This window comes from Pezoporus occidentalis, unplaced genomic scaffold (genome assembly GCF_034315485.1).
Source record: "Pezoporus occidentalis ecotype Australia unplaced genomic scaffold, CSIRO_AGI_Poc_V1 ctg23, whole genome shotgun sequence".
Taxonomy (NCBI): domain Eukaryota; kingdom Metazoa; phylum Chordata; class Aves; order Psittaciformes; family Psittacidae; genus Pezoporus; species Pezoporus occidentalis.
In genome coordinates this window covers 11,595,613-11,613,263 of record NW_026914180.1, presented here as the reverse complement: position 1 = coordinate 11,613,263, position 17,651 = coordinate 11,595,613, and the positions used below count along the sequence as shown (strand labels likewise).

At 40.3% G+C, this 17,651-nt stretch overlaps 1 protein-coding gene across 2 annotated transcripts in view; it reads right to left on the bottom strand.

The window, feature by feature from the left end:
* Positions 1–8,681: 8,681 nt before the first annotated feature.
* The window catches only part of ITGB1 (integrin subunit beta 1), a 47,249-nt gene continuing 38,279 nt past the window's right edge, over positions 8,682–17,651 (bottom strand). Inside the window, exons 16-17 of one of the 2 annotated variants that reach the window (XM_062621597.1) lie at positions 17,443–17,523; positions 8,682–9,909 (exon numbers count right to left, since the gene is read on the bottom strand). In XM_062621597.1, coding sequence (XP_062477581.1) covers positions 17,449–17,523 — 75 coding nt within the window. In that variant the 3' untranslated portion in view covers positions 8,682–9,909; positions 17,443–17,448. The remainder of the gene's footprint in view (positions 9,910–17,442; positions 17,524–17,651) is intronic. The other variant, XM_062621598.1, reaches the window with a different exon arrangement.

Genomic DNA, 17,651 nt, shown 5'->3' with positions numbered 1-17,651 from the left:
TATGGCAGAGAAGTTTCAAACCAAATTTTTTGAGCAGTGTTGAGGTTACCTTATTTATTAATAGCAGCTAGAATAGCTGAGATCTACAAGTCACCAGAGTTTCTCAGAAAGAGATTTTCATTACAAAATTAGATAAGTATGGAATTAAGTGTCCTGTCAAATGTATTCCAGCTGAATGCTTGTCAGCTTTGTGATGTGTTCCTCACTAATGTAAAATGAAAGCAGGTTGTTATTTTCATTTTAATTTTCTATCCCAAAGGAATCAATTGAACAAAACGTGATGACCAGTGTTATACAGGAGATTGAATTTAGTGCAAAGGTCAGACCTTACCTGCTGTGGCACTGAAGACAGGATGTTTCATGAAGAACTGAGGTGCCCAAGTCAACAAGAGCAGTAGGGCAGGAGCTGCGTTAAATGACCTTGTTAGAGAGTATCATGCCTTCCCCATTTTCAGCTGTCCGAAAGATTTCTAGCTTTCTGACTGCACAGTGACCCAGTTTCAACTAGGAACGGAATCTAATAAAACTCTGTTATTCACTGGTGTTCTTGAACCACTGAACTGTATTATACTTGCCCACACCCAGGGAGGGCTTAGTGCTCTGGAACCTGTGTAGGTGAAGATGCCATTGAAGTGCCAATGAAAGTCAATACTTGACAAAAAATTTTATTGCTAATATTTTTTACTTGCCGATGGTAAGTACTGCTTCAAACAGGAGCACAGAATGGTTTGGAGAGTAAACTGGTTTGGACTAGAACACCAGTTCTTATAGAAAAGTTTATGCATTTGGTTGTTTCCAAGTTATAGGTGGTTTTGAAAATTCCAGACTCTATAAACTACATCCAAATGCCTAGATTTTCTGTTGTGGTAATAAAATTCACACACCATGTAAAAGAACATAATGCGAAGGAGCAGACTGGTGGTGTCTTCCTAGGCATATAATGCTAAGTGCATATTTTTTTCTCATGTATTGGACTGAAGTGAGGTGTCCCTTTCTGCCAGGCATCTCTTCTGCATCGGCTCCCAGATTTCTTGAGATACACTGATTTTCCTGCTGCTTTTTTGAGAAATTTATGGAAAAGTGGTCTAATTTTACATCAGTGGAGAGTCTTGAAATAAATTTGTTGCTTCCTGTTCTCAGCAGAATGAAGTTTTGATGTAGCCATTGCTGTGACACAAGGTAGCAGGCCAGACAATCTTACTGAAATAAATCTATTATTTCTTTTGAATCAGATTTTAAAACAGTAAATGTGATTTACTGCTAATTATTGCTACAAACTTTTTTTCTTGTGATAGAAAAGAAAATGCAGGAGGGAAAAGAAAAAAGCTTTTGTTTACTAGCTTGGAATCGAACTGGAAAAGTCTGCAACAGGCCCTTGCAGCTAGCCAATTTGTGGCATGAATGATGGATACTAAAGAATATAAAGGTTTCTAACCTTCCTGGATCAGATTGAAAGTTCATATAATCTGTGTTCAAAAGCAGATGTGTAGAGAGCAGTGTATAATTCTTCCCAGAATATTCTCCAATTTCAAATTAATCCATATTTGCTATGCTCTGTAGCTAATCTCTCTTGATGAATTCTCTTTTGATGAATTTATTTATTCATTTTAAATCCATAGCATCCACAGTATGTCAAGGTATTCTACAGCTTAATTATGGTTATGAGAAGAAGTACTTTATGTTTATTCTGAGCTTGAAATTATCTTTGATAACTCTTTGGTCTTCCCCTGTTCACCTTCTCCATTGCCTCTCATGAGAGGTCACTATGATATCCTCATTTAGTTGTCTTTTCCAGGCTGAAAATCCTTTTGTATTTAGTCATTCCCTGTATAGACTGGAATACAACTTTTAAATTTGGCATCCTCCTCAGTATTTTTTCCAGTTTTATTGTATCTTTGCTGAGAAGGCTGAGACTGAAGCAATATTCAAGATTTAGTCACATCACTCCTTTTCTTTTTTAGATTTTGTCAAGTTTTTCTGGTTTGCTTTTTACTCTTTTTCTAGTAATCCCTGATTATTCTAGATGTTTTATTGACTGCTGCTGAACATTATGCTGATGCTCTGTACCTTATTTCCTGAGTAGACTACAGGTAGTTCAGCTATTGTCAGTAAATACAGATACAATTGATTTTTACCATTTTCTTTCATTTAAATGTATGAATGATTTTCCGAGGGGACAGCAGTGGATGTTATCTTGACTTTAGTATGGCTTCTGAGACTGTTTCTCATATCATCATTGTAGACAGGGTGGTGAACGATATGTAGACAAGTGAACAGTGAAGTGGGTTGAAAGCTGACTGAACAGCTGGGCTGAGGTGGTTGCAATCAGTGGTACAAAGTCTAGTTGGAGGCCAGTCAACAGTGGTGTATCCCAGGGTTTGATATCGGGCCCTTTACGGTTTAACATCTTCTATAATGACCTGGATGAAGGGTAAGAGTGCACCCTCAGCAAGTTTGCAGTTGATACAAAACTGTGAGGAGTGGCTGGTACACTGTGTGGTTGTGCTGAAATTCAGAGGGACGTGGCCAGACTGGGAATTGGGCAGAGAGGACCCTCATGACATTCAGTGAAGAGAAGTGCCAAGACTTGCACCTGGGGAGGAATAACCCCATGCACCAGCACATACTGGGGTCCAGCCATCGGGAAAGCAGCTCTGTAGAGGAGGACCTTGTTGGTTCTGGGCTGTGTTATGAGGAGCACTGCTAGCAGGTTGAAGACTCCATCAATAACACCTCTCAAATTAGAAAACTGGTAATTAAATCCTATGCTATATTTTCTATCTTCTGCTTTAATAGTTATCTATTATTTTGAAGACTTTTCTCACATTCTCTGGAAGTTTCTTTAAGGGTCTGATGAAAAGCATTGTTGAAAAGCTTTGTAACTCCAGTTATATGAAATTATCTCTCTGTATGTTACTGACTCCCTCAAAGAAGTCTAGATTTGTGAGATCCTTCAGCCCATGTTGATTCTTCCATGATGTGATCTACTTACCCTGTCCACAACATCTGTATAACTGTTCTGTATTTTTTTTTTTTAACTTCCAGAAAGCCTCTTAAAAATTGAGACTATGTATGTTAGCCTTTTTCCATTCATATAGCAATGAGATCTGGCACTCATCCTTCAATTCCTTTAGCCTTCTTAAATGATTAACATTGGCTCTTGGCAGTTTGCTGCAATTGCTTTTGTTGATTTATCTCTAGAATATTTTGACGCTTTAGTTTGAATGATTTCTCTGGTATTTGCCCCAGATGGGGATTTGAATGTGGCTAGCTCATGAAACTCCTTTCCAGTAAACATAGATGCAAAGACTGAACTTACATATCCTGTTTCTCTGTTCCAGCTGTCCTTATATCTCAGTTTCAGGCTTCTTGTTTCAGTGTATTTATTAGTTTTTATGCCTTCCATGAAGCGCTAAATCCTCTTTAGCATACTTTTAATGTTTAACTTTCTGTTCTTTTTTATTTTCTTCATTTAAATGCAATTTATCTTTTTCAAGGACACCTTCTTACTTTGATCAGCTTCTTTCACTGTTTATTCAGTCCTTCTCCTGTCTGATCTAAGTCTTTCTTGAACAGGCTCTGTGGTGCCCAAGAATAATTTGGTCCCTCCCTCCAAACGCGGCTACTCCTTTATTTTTTATACTTTCCCTTCTTGAAATTAGGCATTACTATAGTAGATGGCTTGAACTTTTATCAGTCTTGCAATTATAATATCCTATCAATTATCATCCTTTCAGAGTTTCTGATGCACCTATTATGCTATGTCAGCAACCTTACTAAAAAAAAAACAGGCACTCTACTCCTTAACCCTTCTTATTTCTTAGGTTATTACTTGTGCAGAAGAATAAATGCATTTGATCTGAATTACTGGATTTTGATGCCCTTTTTTTTTATACAGGACTCTGAAGTAGGCCTTGATCCTGAGTCTATACTCCTTATTCAGAAGAAAACCCATGACCATGTGATTGATTATTCTTAGGGCTGTGCTTTGGATAGGAAATATTCCTAGAACAAAATCTATGATGCTTCTGACACAGACTTATTTTATTTTTTCCTTTTTTTACATGTCTGGACCCTGTGCTAACATAAAATATAAATACTATAATAGATAAAAAGAAGTAGTTTTTTCATTTCCAGTTTTTTTTTTTACAGCACATAATTACTTTATCTAATGAACTACAATGGCTTGATTAATCTATATTGACTGTTCTGTATTGCCATGATATTGTTATTGAGGAAATACAAACAATTCTTTTCCATGTTCTGTATCTTGGTTTTCATTTTAAAGAGCTGTTCTGTAAGTTTTTTCTGAGATATACACCAAAATCATTCACTTTCTATAGGAGAACTCATCATGAACACATGAGGGAAGGAGAAATTTTGATTGCTGAAATGGAAGAAAATCTGAAGAGCTTGCAGAAAGTTGAGAATGCGACAAGATGCCATTTAATCACAGATTCATCCGTAACTGTGAAGTAGATAACTTCGTAAAAGGATATGAAAGCAAACATGTAGCTGGAGGAGTGTGAGTGACTTAAGGAAAACAGGCGGACTTCCCTCTCTTTCACACATGCCCTGGCTCTTCCTTCCCCTGCCTACCCTTCCGCTGTGCACTGCTTCCATACTTCAGGCATTCTCCTCATCATTCACTTTCATTCCTCGCTCTGAAACTTTGCTTCCTGCCATTCACTCCATTACAAAGAAACACTGGCCAACACACCTCACTGCCAGCTGTGCCTGCACTAGCTCATCCTCTCCTTTGGTACACCATGTCCTCAGGAAGCAGAGAGCAAAGGAAAAAGCAGGCTGTGGTCTGTAGATGTGTTAGTGGCTAAGCAGAAGTATCTAGTTCATATGAAGAATAATCCATGCTTTCATCTGCAGCGTTGGCTCATTCTTCACAGTGAGGCATCCTTAATTGGTAATCAGTATCTTGGTAGGAAGATGCAGCTTGGAACTTTCAAATAGCAAAAAAAAACACCCCAAAACCCCAAAACAAAACAACACCAAACCCCACATATGTAAATAACATTCAACAGTTTGCAATGCAAAATATTGCTAATGGAAGTCTTACTCTTCACATCACTTGAGAGTCAAATCAAATTTAAAGCGTGTATCAAAATCTACTTTGGCAATCTTAATAGTGTATGTAAAATCAGGAATGGAATCAAGAGCTTGAAATTTCATGTAGCAGAGAATCGACATATATAGTATTTTAAAATCTATTGTGGATAAAAAATACTTGTTTGAATTTTGTGTAATGCAGTGTTAAAACAAGGTGGGACAGTTCACACAGCTGTCCTGTGAAGAATAAACAAATACATTCCTGATCATTTTCCATTGGCAGTATTCAAGACTTCTTTTTTCTTTCTCTGTATTTAAGAAGCCATTTCTAACAGGTTACTGTTACTTAAAAAAAAAAAACAACCTGCCTTCAACATTTAAAATTAATGTTTAACTGAAATATTCTCAAGTTATTTCAAATTATACCCTACAGTGTTTTTTCCTAGCTGCTCTTTATATATTTTAATAAGATGCAGGTTAATGCATGTATTATCCTTAATGAACATTCTGTGTTCTGGTACTTGTATTCAGTTGCTTATAAATATTTTCCTTCTTCTAGGTAACTGCTTTGGCAGCACCTCTAACTCTTCAGAAAGAAAAACAGAAGTGCTTGGAAAATACCCTCTTAATAGTACAACTCTGTGGCTAGAGAGCATACTCTTTCACCACTTCTATTTGATCAGTACCAAAGCTTTAGTAAATAAGAGTTTTACCCCACCTCCCTGTTCACATTTTGTGCTCCGAGAATGAATTTATATTTGTGACGGAAAAGAAAAAATGGTCATATTGTAGAGTAGTGCAACTGTGCAGAAAAGGAAAGAAAAACATCAGAATCCCAGGGGAAGCATGTATTTATCAGTGTAGATTTCCTCACACACTGGTGCTCAAGACTGTGCTAAGAGACCATTTCAGTTTGTCTGACAGGTCTCAACTAGACTAGCTGTAGTGTTCCAGCAGCCCAGAGGCAGGTTAAGGCAAAAGGCTTAACATGCTGTGGCAAAGGTTGTTACTTGGTGGATGTTACTTGATAAAGCATGTGATTAGAGAGAGATATTTTCTTTAGCTGACTTGGATTTTTGCTGTTTCTGTTTCAATCCAGGATAAGAACCTTTATTTTATTAACAGCCACCATAAAGCAATTCTAGCTTAGCTCTTCAGTTACTGGATAGCTAGACTACAGTTACGTTAACTGCAACTCTTTTAAAAGAGATATACTACTGGGATCTTTTACCTGGCTTCAGTCAGATCCCAGTCTTTTGTGTCTATGCATCTGTTGTTGGTATTTTAGTATTAGTTCATTGCTTCACCAACTTGCAGAATCCAGGGGAAGTAGCTGAGGTCATTATTTATAAGGCAAGGAGGATTCACAACTACTTCTATTTTCCAGCACTTAATCATATTTGAGCTACCCCATCTCTCTTAGGTAGAGCATCCAATCCTGCTTTAGAGCAAATCATATGTTCTGTGACACTTATAGTATCTTGGACCTGATACTGTAGGATGGCAGCTGTTCTCTCTCATTTAAGCAACTGCTCACTTGGAGATATTAAGCAGCTTCCATCTGGCTGTTAAGTGGCTACTGGAAACCCAGTTTAAACAAGGGTTTAAAAAAAGCTCTCTTCAACAGGCTACTTGAATCCAAAGCCTTCAGGAGCATCTCTGTGTAAAAGTCATCTACCAATCCACAAACGTATTTTGAAACCAGAATCATTAAGGAAACCGCAGAACATGTAACATATAAATGAGTGGATGGAACAAGGTTAATACACACAGAGTTAAAAATTTGCTTAATTTAGGCAGAACTGGTAATGCTGTATAAGGATCAGGGTTCCCAAAGGTCAGCATCCTGCTACCTGTGTGACATGAATTCTGGTTAGTTCAGGATCACAGTGTTTTGTGAAACCTGGGGAAGACTAAGAAGTAAAAAAAAAACAAAACAGATCTGAAAGGGATTTTGATACATTCTGAGACACGGATGTGGGATTTATCTTTCTAGAATACTGAATCCCAAGAGCCATAAAGGTCAGAAATTACCGCTTCTGATTAAGCTGCCTTGTCTCCAAAGAAGGGTTTTCATAGCCAATACAGAACATGGTTAGAAGAAGTTTTTGCATCTTTCCTTAACAATTGAAAATTCTGAATGTTGTTGGGGAAGCAACCAAAGTGGTAGGAAGGGTGGTAAAATATTCAAATGCCCCAATGAAAATGTCATGTCATCCTGGCCACGGTCAAGTCACAATGCTGACAAGTCAGCATCAAGAGGAAAAGAAAACACGTTGTACACACAGGTGCAGCCCCCAGGGTTTCTTCCTTTGTGGTCAGGTTACATGTAATTCTCAGGCTTGTTTAGTTTCACCTGCTTGGAAAAGCAATACATGAGTGAGCATTATTGATGTAGGAACTAATTCAGAGCAGTACTGTGGTCTTTGTTAGGAAAGACAGCAGGCTAAATTACTACACAGCTTCTTCCCATCTCTGAGTTTACTCATTTGCATTGACCATCAGAAAATGTACCTGTTGCTAAATCTGGCAGCCCAAGAGAAGTGAGGCTGCAGCAGCTCCATGTCCCCAGGTCCACACTGTAGTGAGCCTAAACATGTGCTCCCGGTAAGCACGTGCAGACACACACAAAACATGTATACAGCACACACACACACAGCACTACAGAGAAAAGCCAGCACTCATGGAAATCTGAACAGGACGAATGGTTTCCTCCTCTTAGTCTTTTCAGCTGGTCAGAATGAAGGCTTGTTTGTTAGTGGGAAATACAGACATGTCTGCAGTGCCCATCATGCCGGTGCCGGGCTGACAGCCTGTCCCACAGCTGCCCCTGGATCCCCACTCTCCCCAGTGCCGCCACCCTGCCTTGAACACACCAACATATACCCAACCTCACCCTGGATCCCTTCAGTAACTGGCCTCAGACAACCAAGACGGTTTTGTAACTGCTTCTTGGATCCTCTTGTCTCCAGCTGCCCCCCCACCAGAGAGATGGAGACAGACCCCCCTGCCCCACTGTCTCCAACCTCTTCTATTTTATGGAGACCAGGCTCCTGCTGCCCTCAGATGGAGGATAAAAAGGACTTTTTGAACAGATTCCCTCAGCTTCTCAGGATAACCTGAAGTACCAACAGTCTGGAAAAAAAAAGAATCATACAGATTCCATGAATATACTTTAGGAATATATTTAATTACGAAGTGGTTTTGATAACCTATCTAGTACATTATACCCTTCAAAAAAATTTGGCAGACTTTCTTTTCCTACAAAATGCAGTACTCTTTCTCTGTTGTGTGTTGTGAAACAGTATTAACAAATACACATTTACTGGAACAGTTACCAAACTACCAAACTTCCCCAGCACATATGCAAGCAGAAGTTTGAGGCTTTACATCAATAGTCACTACAGGTAACACACTACACTAGCTACATCCTGGCCTTTGTACGCTTCATACAGCAGCTAACATTTGTAACCCAAGATCCCTTCTGCTTCACTCTCCTCAGACTTCACCTAAAGGTTCTATTTGTTATTATTACAATGTTTATCACCTCTTACCCAAACAGACTCAGACCTTGGTTTTTCGAACAGTATAAACTTCCGCAAGATAAAGAGACAAGGTTTAGAAGTATTTTAAGGTACTTTTATTTAATAAATAACTTCAGTAATAGCACTGTAAAAAGTGGACATCTGTTAAAATAAAAAGGCACTTAAAACAAGGATATGACTATGATGCAGTTTGAATGGTCAGAGGCAAATATACATGGCACATGTCAAGGATGCTGTGTGACTTGTCACATGACAAACTACGCAATCTTAGCTACAGGGTAAAGGCAAATTTACAGCTAAGACTGCTCACAAAAAAGGGAAAAATAAAAGCTGGTGTGATACAAAAATATTACAAAAAGAACTGCAACAAAATACGTTAAAAAGATTAGAAGGGTGACAAAGCACCAGGCTTTAAACCAAGGAAATATGACAGAATAAAGACCAGTATCAAGTAAGGCCCTTAGGTGTTTTGAGGATGTCTTGGTATGGTACTTCATGATACTGCCACCCAGGGCTTGAATTTACAAAGAAAAAACAAGCAAGTTACCAGTCAGCAACTTTTTCAGTAATGGCACGTTTTAAAGCTATTTTTTCCATCTGAACATTCTTCTCAACCCTTTCATTTTAAACCTAACCTGGCAAAAAGGAACTTACACATTAAAAATAGATATGCACACACTTTTCAGTCATTTACACTGCTCACTTCCAACTTACTCAACTTACCATATACTTAATCATATGTCTAGCAAGTAGAAGACCAATTCACCACCAGCTCCATGCTACATAAGTTTAATTGTATCTGCAAACTCAAGCCCTGATTTCCCTGTAAAGCTAAAAAGTTTAATACTAAATGGCTAGGCAGAGCCCTCACGCCGACTGCTTGCACCATTTCCCTCCCAGGCATGCCACAGCAGGATCGCACCCTGCAGAAGACCTGGATTTGCAGCACGGGAGTGGGAAAGGCTGAAAAAGGCACCACGTGACCTCAGCTGACCAGGCTACACAGTCTCAAGTTTCTTCTTGTGAGTCAGACCTCCGGCACTGATTACTCTCATTTGCAAAAAAAAAAAACCCAAAAAATAAAAAAAATTACATATGGTACATTTTCACACAGGAAAACAAACCTATATGTAATGAATTAGTAAAATCACTGCAGTTTGCCCTAAATCTATCTTACTGTGACTACAAAAATTGCTATGCTGCATACAGTGTTGTGAAGTTATACAAGCAGTGTTCATTTTCCCTCGTATTTAGGATTGACCACAGTCGTCACTGCACTCTTGTAAATAGGATTTTCACCCTAGAAAGAGAGAAATATTTATATTAACATTTAAAGAGGAAAAAAAAAAAAAGACCAAGAAGTGTAAAAATTAGCCTAAAATTAGTGTAAGAAATTACCCATTAATATTTTGTTTGTACACACAAACAGCTTAAGTCAAACTAGTTTTCCCTCTAGCAACTTGAATAAAGGCATGCTCAGCTAACAAGGCAAAGGGTTAGGGCACGATCCCATTCAGTCCATACCACAGATTTCCTTTGCAACCTCCTGTGGTCACCGCAGGGGCCTGCGACCCACCATGATATTTTTGAAGAAGAACAGAACTGTAAAAAGCATTGTTTGAAACCGCGGCCGACCACAGACCACATTCGGCTACAGTAAACGTTTAAACAGCTTATCTTGTAACATAATTCTAGAAAGAAAGTGGAAGGGCTTGTAGTATTTTTATAATGCACATTCAATATTTACACTGAACATTCAGTACTCATCATTCTCCTTTTATTACTTCAGATCCCCCAGCCCCTGTATGTACAAAATTCACAGAGAGAACAAAAACTTCTGTACTGATGCAAATGCTGTAAATAAAACCACTACTCCTACTGATATGAGAAATGCCTACACAACAACTGCTTCTGTCTCTCTTGCTGAGATTTGAAAACCTCTAAACAATCCTCATTTTAAGCTTCCTTTCTTCCCAGGTTTCCTTTTACCTCAGTAAATCTTGCTCCGTTTATGGCATCCTTTCACACTGAAGATAAACAGCCTGGACTCAAAATTAATAGACAAATCTCAGCAGGAGAAACGGCTACTGCCAGTACTGCACCCACACAGCTGGGACCTGCAGTATTCTGTTTTTACCACCACCTGAACATCAACCTGAACAAATGTTATTTACCAGAACAAAGCTATATAGAAGTAATACCTGCAGGAATGCAGTACTGAGTGCAGTTCTGGCCATAACTGAATGAATGTGGCCTTCAGCAGCAGTAAGTGAACCTCTCTTCTGAATTTCCCCTCAATCTGAGACGGCCTATATGACTATATGAATTAAACTTTACTCTCTTAAATCACACGGCATTTAAAATATTTCAGGTTAAACCATTTTTTCCTGTAGTCAAAGGAAATCCTCCTGCTAGACACACAAACACCACGTGTGTCTGTTTTCTCAGGGTCATAAACTTGGAAAATCAACTGAGAATACCACAGAATGTGCCTAGAGGGGACAAGGCAAGCAAGAAACCAGCTAGGTGTGAAATGTTCATATCACAACTCCTGGGAAGTTTGTTGCCTACTGTTAGCAAGACCTGGTACGTGGCAAGTAACTGGTCTACCCCAACAAACTCTTGTAGCTGCTGCTAAGGAAGACCATTTAGGTAGTGAACTGCCTTTATGCCAGGGTTCTTTCCACAGACAAAGGGCATTTCTCCTTAAAACCAGCTTCTCTGCATGCAGAGAGCAATAAGGCACACCCAATCCTACCCAGAACAACAGAGCTCAGCCAGAACCTGGACCACTGGACAATGGAAGTCAGGGTTCTCTGTTCACTCTTCTCAAAAGCAAAGTCAGTGATGTCTACTGGCTTGAGGTGAAGGAAGAACTGAGTGTCCAGTGCTGGCTGCACTTCACAAATACACAGTTAACAGCAACAGACCCTTCCTACAGTTCCCAGGCAAACTGGAGATTGACCAAAATTATATCAACTACTGGTTCAGAAAGGGATGGGGAATCAAGATTTATTTTTTAAGTAAATGGAACACAGTGCTGTGGCTACTCCTCTGCCAAAATCATCAATGCAAAATTATTCCCCCCCAGTGTTTTTAACAAATAGCTTTGCAATAGTAAGATGTAAATGAAACTGGAAAAACATCCAGGAATGAGGGATTTAATCTGAAGTAACTGAAGCATCTCATTACACCTCTAAGTTCTTGGCAATGTACATTGCTTGTTTCCTCATAAGTTTTAATGAAGAATTCTTAAAAATATAAATCATTAAAATCTGTGATGCAGAGCAAGCCTGGAAGCTCAATAAGGTGTCTCATCTGCAGACCAGTGGTATTGCACAGCGTGTCTAGGGCAACGCATTACGTAATTCTTGTCACACTGCGCTTTTAACCTTGAACATGTCACAAAACAGGCTACCCTCAGCATGTACATACAGGGAGGTGCATGTTTACATTTTCCAGTTTGTAAAGGGGAGAGAATGTTTATCAGATAGTACAGGAATTGCTCAAAAGGTTAGGGCTAAAACTTGGAAATTTGCAGGATGCTGCTCATGCAATTAACTTGTGCTTGTAATCAGGTTTAAAATGCAAATTACATGGTAAGATTGCAGGTTTTATTATGATGCTTTTTTTTGAAGAAATCAGAATTCAAAATTTACATGCTTTTTATTTAGCCCTGTACTGTCCTCCCCTGTACTCACACTTCAGGTTCTCAAGAACTCAGAAGCACACAGTAGGATTTAGGTCACTGAATAAGGCATTTCCCCACGGCAGCTGAGTGTCTCAGTTCCACTACAAATAATGGAGATTTAGTCACCACACAGAGAACTATTCAGGTTCACCCAACCTTACGTGTGATCAGCTGAATGGCTCTTGAGGCTCTGCTGCCTGTAACCGCAGCACAGGTGCCCAAGGGACTTGCAATTCCTTCCCTGCGATATTCTGCTGCACAGACAACGATGGCCCTAGCTTGCCCAGCCACAGACCATCAATGTGCCTCAGCGCTGGCCTCAAGAAGTCGAGTTGTTGTTGCAATAGTATTAATTTTCAAATAGATTTTTAAGTGGCCACTAAAACGTGGTATTCAGACTTCAGATCTTCAACAAATACTGCTGTTTTTAAACAAACCTAACATTGGTTTAACAGTTAAACCAAAATAAAAATCTCCAGACAGTAACTATAGAAAAGATCGAGTGAGATATACTAAAATAAAGATGGAGGCATTTTTATAAAGTACCTTCAGCAGGAAATAAAGAGCTATGTTGTTGCAATAGTATTAATTTTCAAATAGACTGGGACGTTCAGAAGGTAACAGTTCAGTCTAGTACTGCATAAAGATGAACCTATTATTTAGGATGTCTGATTAACCTTCTCATTCCTTTTTCCTCCATGGACTTACTGTTTCAACAGTCACTTATGATATCTTTATCATGGGTTTAAGTCCTAAGCCACTGTAAGAAACTATAGAGTATTTAAACTCATCACATACATTAGAATCATAGAATAGTTAGGGTTGGAAAGGACCTTAAGATCATCTCGTTCCAACCCCCTGCCATGGGCAGGGACACCTCACACTAAACCATGTCACCCAAGGCTCTGTCCAACCTGGCCTTGAACACTGCCAGGGATGGAGCATTCACAACTTCCTTGGGCAACCCATTCCAGTGCCTCACCACCCTTACAGTAAAGAACTTCCTCCTTACATCCAATCTAAACTTGCCCTGTTGAAGGTTTAACCTGTTACCCCTTCTCCTATCACTACAGTCCCTAACGAAGGGTCCCTCCCCAGCATCACTATAGCCCCCTTTCAGATACTGGAAGGCTGCTATGAGGTCTCCACACAGCCTTCTCTTCTCCAGGCTGAACAGCCCCAACTTTCTCAGCCTGTCTTCATATGGGAGGTGCTCCAGTCCCCTGATCATCCTCGTGGCCCTTCTCTGGACTTGTTCCAACAGTTCCATGTCCTTTTTATGTTGAGGACACCAGAACTGCACAAAATACTCCAAGTGAGGTCTCACAAGAGCAGAGTAGAGGGGTAGGATCACCTCCTTCAACCTGCTGGTCACGCTCCTTTTGATGCGGCCCAGGATACGGTTGGCTTTCTGGGCTGCGAGCGCACACTGAAGCTGGCTCATGTTCATTTTCTCATCAACCAACACCGCCAAGTCCTTCTCCGCAGGGCTGCTCTGAATCTCTTCTCTGCCCAACCTGTAGCTGTGCCTGGGATTGCTCTGACCCAGGTGTAGGACCTTGCACTTGGCATGGTTAAACTTCATGAGGTTGGCATCAGCCCACCTCACAAGCATGTCAAGGTCCCTCTGGATGGCATTCCTTCCCTCCAGGGTATCAACTGAACCACACAGCTTGGTGTCATCGGCAAACTTGCTGAGGGCGCACTCAATCCCACTGTCCATGTCAGTGACAAAGATGTTGAACAAGACCGGTCCCAACACCGATCCCTGAGGGACACCTCTCGTTACTGATCTCCAGCCGGACATTGAGCCATTGACCACAACTCTTTGTGTGCGGCCAGCCAGCCAGTTCTTTATCCACCAAGCAGTCCACCTATCAAATTGATGTCTCTCCAATTTAGAGACAAGGATGTCGTGTGGGACAGTGTCAAACTCTTTGCACAAGTCGAGGTAGATGACATCAGCTGCTCTACCCCTGTCCATTAGTTCCGTAGCCCCGTCATAGAAGGCCACCAAATTGGTCAGGCAGGATTTCCCCTTAGTGAAGCCATGCTGGCTGTCACCAAGCACCTTGTTGTTTTTCATGTGCCTTAGCATGCCATCCAGGAGAACAGAGGTGAGACTGACTGGTCTGTAGTTCCCTGGGTCATCCATTTTCCCCTTCTTGAAAATGGGGGTTATATTTCCCTTTCTCCAGTCATCGGGAGCTTCACCTGACTGCCATGATTTTTCAAATATGATGGACATTGTTCAAGAGCTGGTTCTTGCTATTTTCAGCTCTCATTAATATCAATCATTATTTTACAGTAATATAAAACGAGCCATCTGTTAACCCATAAATACTGCAGTTGCATCAGGGGACAAAGCAAAGCCAAGGTTAAGGGCAATACAGACAACAGAGGGCATCATCTACCATGACTGGGAGAGCAGAGGGAAGGAGCCAGCCTGCTGTTCAGTACACGTTCTTTTAATGGCACAAATCTAAACCAGACGGGCAGTGAAGACAGCAAGGCCCGACAGCAGTGAAAGGACACTAACAAAGTAGCTACACTGCAGGCCAAGGACAAATGGAACTTGATTCAGCCTAACTGGTTTGAGCAGCAACTGCAAGGCTACTGTGGCAACAAGTCACTCACACCACCATAGAACAGGCTCAAAGAATAGTTTGGGCTGGAAGGGACCTTCAAAGTTCATCTAGTCCAACCCCCCTGCAATAAGCAGGAACATCTTCAACTAGATCTGGTTGCTCAGAACCATGTCCAGTCTGGCCTTGAATGCCTCCAGGAATGGTGCATCCACCACCTCTGGGCAACCTGTGCCAGTGCTTCACCACCCTCATTGTAAAAAATTGTTTCTTCATCTCCAGCCTGAACCTCCCCTCTTAGTTTAAAACCATTACCCCTCATCCTGTTGCAACAGGCCCTGCTAAAAAGTCTGCACTGGTGAGGTATTTGGGCACCTGGTCCCTGAGAAGCTTCCTGGTGCTGCAGTTGACTCGCTGCAGTAACGAATCCCACATGTACATTTGACCCCTGTGGAAGAGGGGGAAGAGTCATATAAACTGCACACGGTTCATTGTGTATACGGATACACCTGGAGGGAACCTACTGCAGTGTCATTGGCTTGTAATGGGATTTCAGGTGACTTTCTTGCCTTGGCAATACAAGACAACTTGTTCTTCACCTAAATGAAAAGATACTTCAACAATCTAAAGACCCCAGAAAATCTTAGTTATAGGGGAAAGGAGGATTTTCTTTTACTTCCTGTGGGTCAGGAAGTAAATACTCATCTCCTGTTCAGTGGCCACTAAAGCTAAACCCGTCTCCCTCTCTCCTCAAAGTTCTGGTATTTCTCTGAATACCAAAAATGATAAAGTCATGTTTAAAAAACACCACACTTTCCTACTTTTCATCTTCTCAGTGAAACAAAAATGCAAATTCAGTCTCTCTAGTCAGACAAGAGGAAAGCTTTCTGCAAGTACAATTTGAGGAGAAAACGGCAGCACTATGGACAATAGATCCTTAAAGTCATGAGGCAGAGAATGAGAGCACAGAATGGGAGTTACACACTGTATGGTTTGTTAGATGCTTGTCCTGCATGCAACAAGAAGTACACAGCTAAGTGAATAGCAGAAGAGAAGGTAACAAGAGTCTTAACCAGATGGATTATGTGAAATGTTAGAAAGAAACATGAACTCCATTTCCTCCCCAGAATAATCAACTCTGAGAAGATAAATGGTAATTAGGTGAATGTGGTCGGTGTGGCAAACAAAATGAACATTTTACAATCAATTCTGGACACACACTGGAAAGTGAAATGATTGCAAAGAGAAAAGAAAAGTTTATTCCATCACGGAAGGGCTCAGAATGCTGGATAAAGTATTTGGAATTGTTGTCACAGTGAGGACACATAAGAGCTTAAATACCCGTAATTCCTGCTTTCCCCCCCTCATTCCTCCTTTACAATATATTTTTATTTTGAAAAAGGGAAGCAGCAAACAGAATAAAATTAGAGATACAGATTCTTCCTTTCCACTGGCTCCTGAAAAAATTCCTTGCTTATTTAAAGGGATGTGTTGCCTTCCCAACTTCTTCATCCCCCTCCTTCTACTCTGCTCTTTGTACTTCTTATCTCTCAGCACTTGTCTGACACCCACTCCCCATCTCATCCTCCCTTTCTTATTCCTTCCCCAGGAGATTCCAGGGAAGGAGAGCACCAAAAGCCTTCCAGAAAGTGCAACTCAAAGCCTAGAGAAGGCATCCATCCATCCCTCCTGGTTTACTGACTTGCTCTTCTGGATACTTCTTTTCCTCCTTGCAGGTTGGGTGTGAAGAGAACTGAAGTCAGCATTTCCAAACAGAAATGAGGTCTTCAGGCACAGTTTAGGAGGGGCTAGGAAACTGGAGGAAAGTGTATCTAGAGGGGACAAGAATATTTCCTTCTCTCAGTGTTTTTTGCTATGGAGATTCCCAAGCTGGCTGGGCTACAAGGACAGTGATAATGCCCATTTTAATAGAAAAAATGTGGGGAAAAAAGAAGATGCATATTTAAAAATGAAATCAGTAAAAAATTCAGAATCAGAAGGGTATATGCATTTTACACTTTAAATACAGGTAGTTCTACACTAGGTTAATAACCCAAAGCGGTTAAAATGAAAAATCTGTAAGGCTACTTTGAATGTTCCCAGAGTTATTCTAATAAAACCAATGATATTTATAGGCTGGAATGTCTTAGAAGTATCCAAACTAGCTTTGCAAATACATCAACTTTAAGGAAATTGACTGCTGATTTGAAGAAATAGAAGACAACACCTCGCACTGAATGCTGTGTCCCTCAACAATCTAAAGAGCTTCTCCAAACCTAACAGCTGTTCTTTTATATATATCCACACTTTTAGCCGCCAAAAAAGATCATCACTTGTAGAATAGTTCAAGCCAGCAGTGGTGGTATTAGTAAGCAAGCAATCTTGCTGTCCAAAAAAGTTAAAAATTCTCAAGCTGCATTCTTTAGAACCCCAGACTCAAAGCAGCAGTAGATGAACTGAGGGCAAGACTCAAACTGATTATCTGACTGTGACACACAGCGGATTTGAAGCGACATGCAAAGGGAAAAAAAGGAAGAAAATGAAAGAAGATACAAACTGAGACTTAGAGACCAGCTTTACGTCCATAGTTTGGATTCTTGAAATTGTTAATAGGGCTCTTGTATATTGGATTTTCTTGCTGAAGTAAAAGAAATGGTCAATGTCGAATAATTAAACAGGAAAAAAAGGAAAAGTAACAGTTTCAACCATCAGTGAAAAAATCATGCTACACATAAAGTTAGTACTTTTCTTTTCCAGCACAGAATG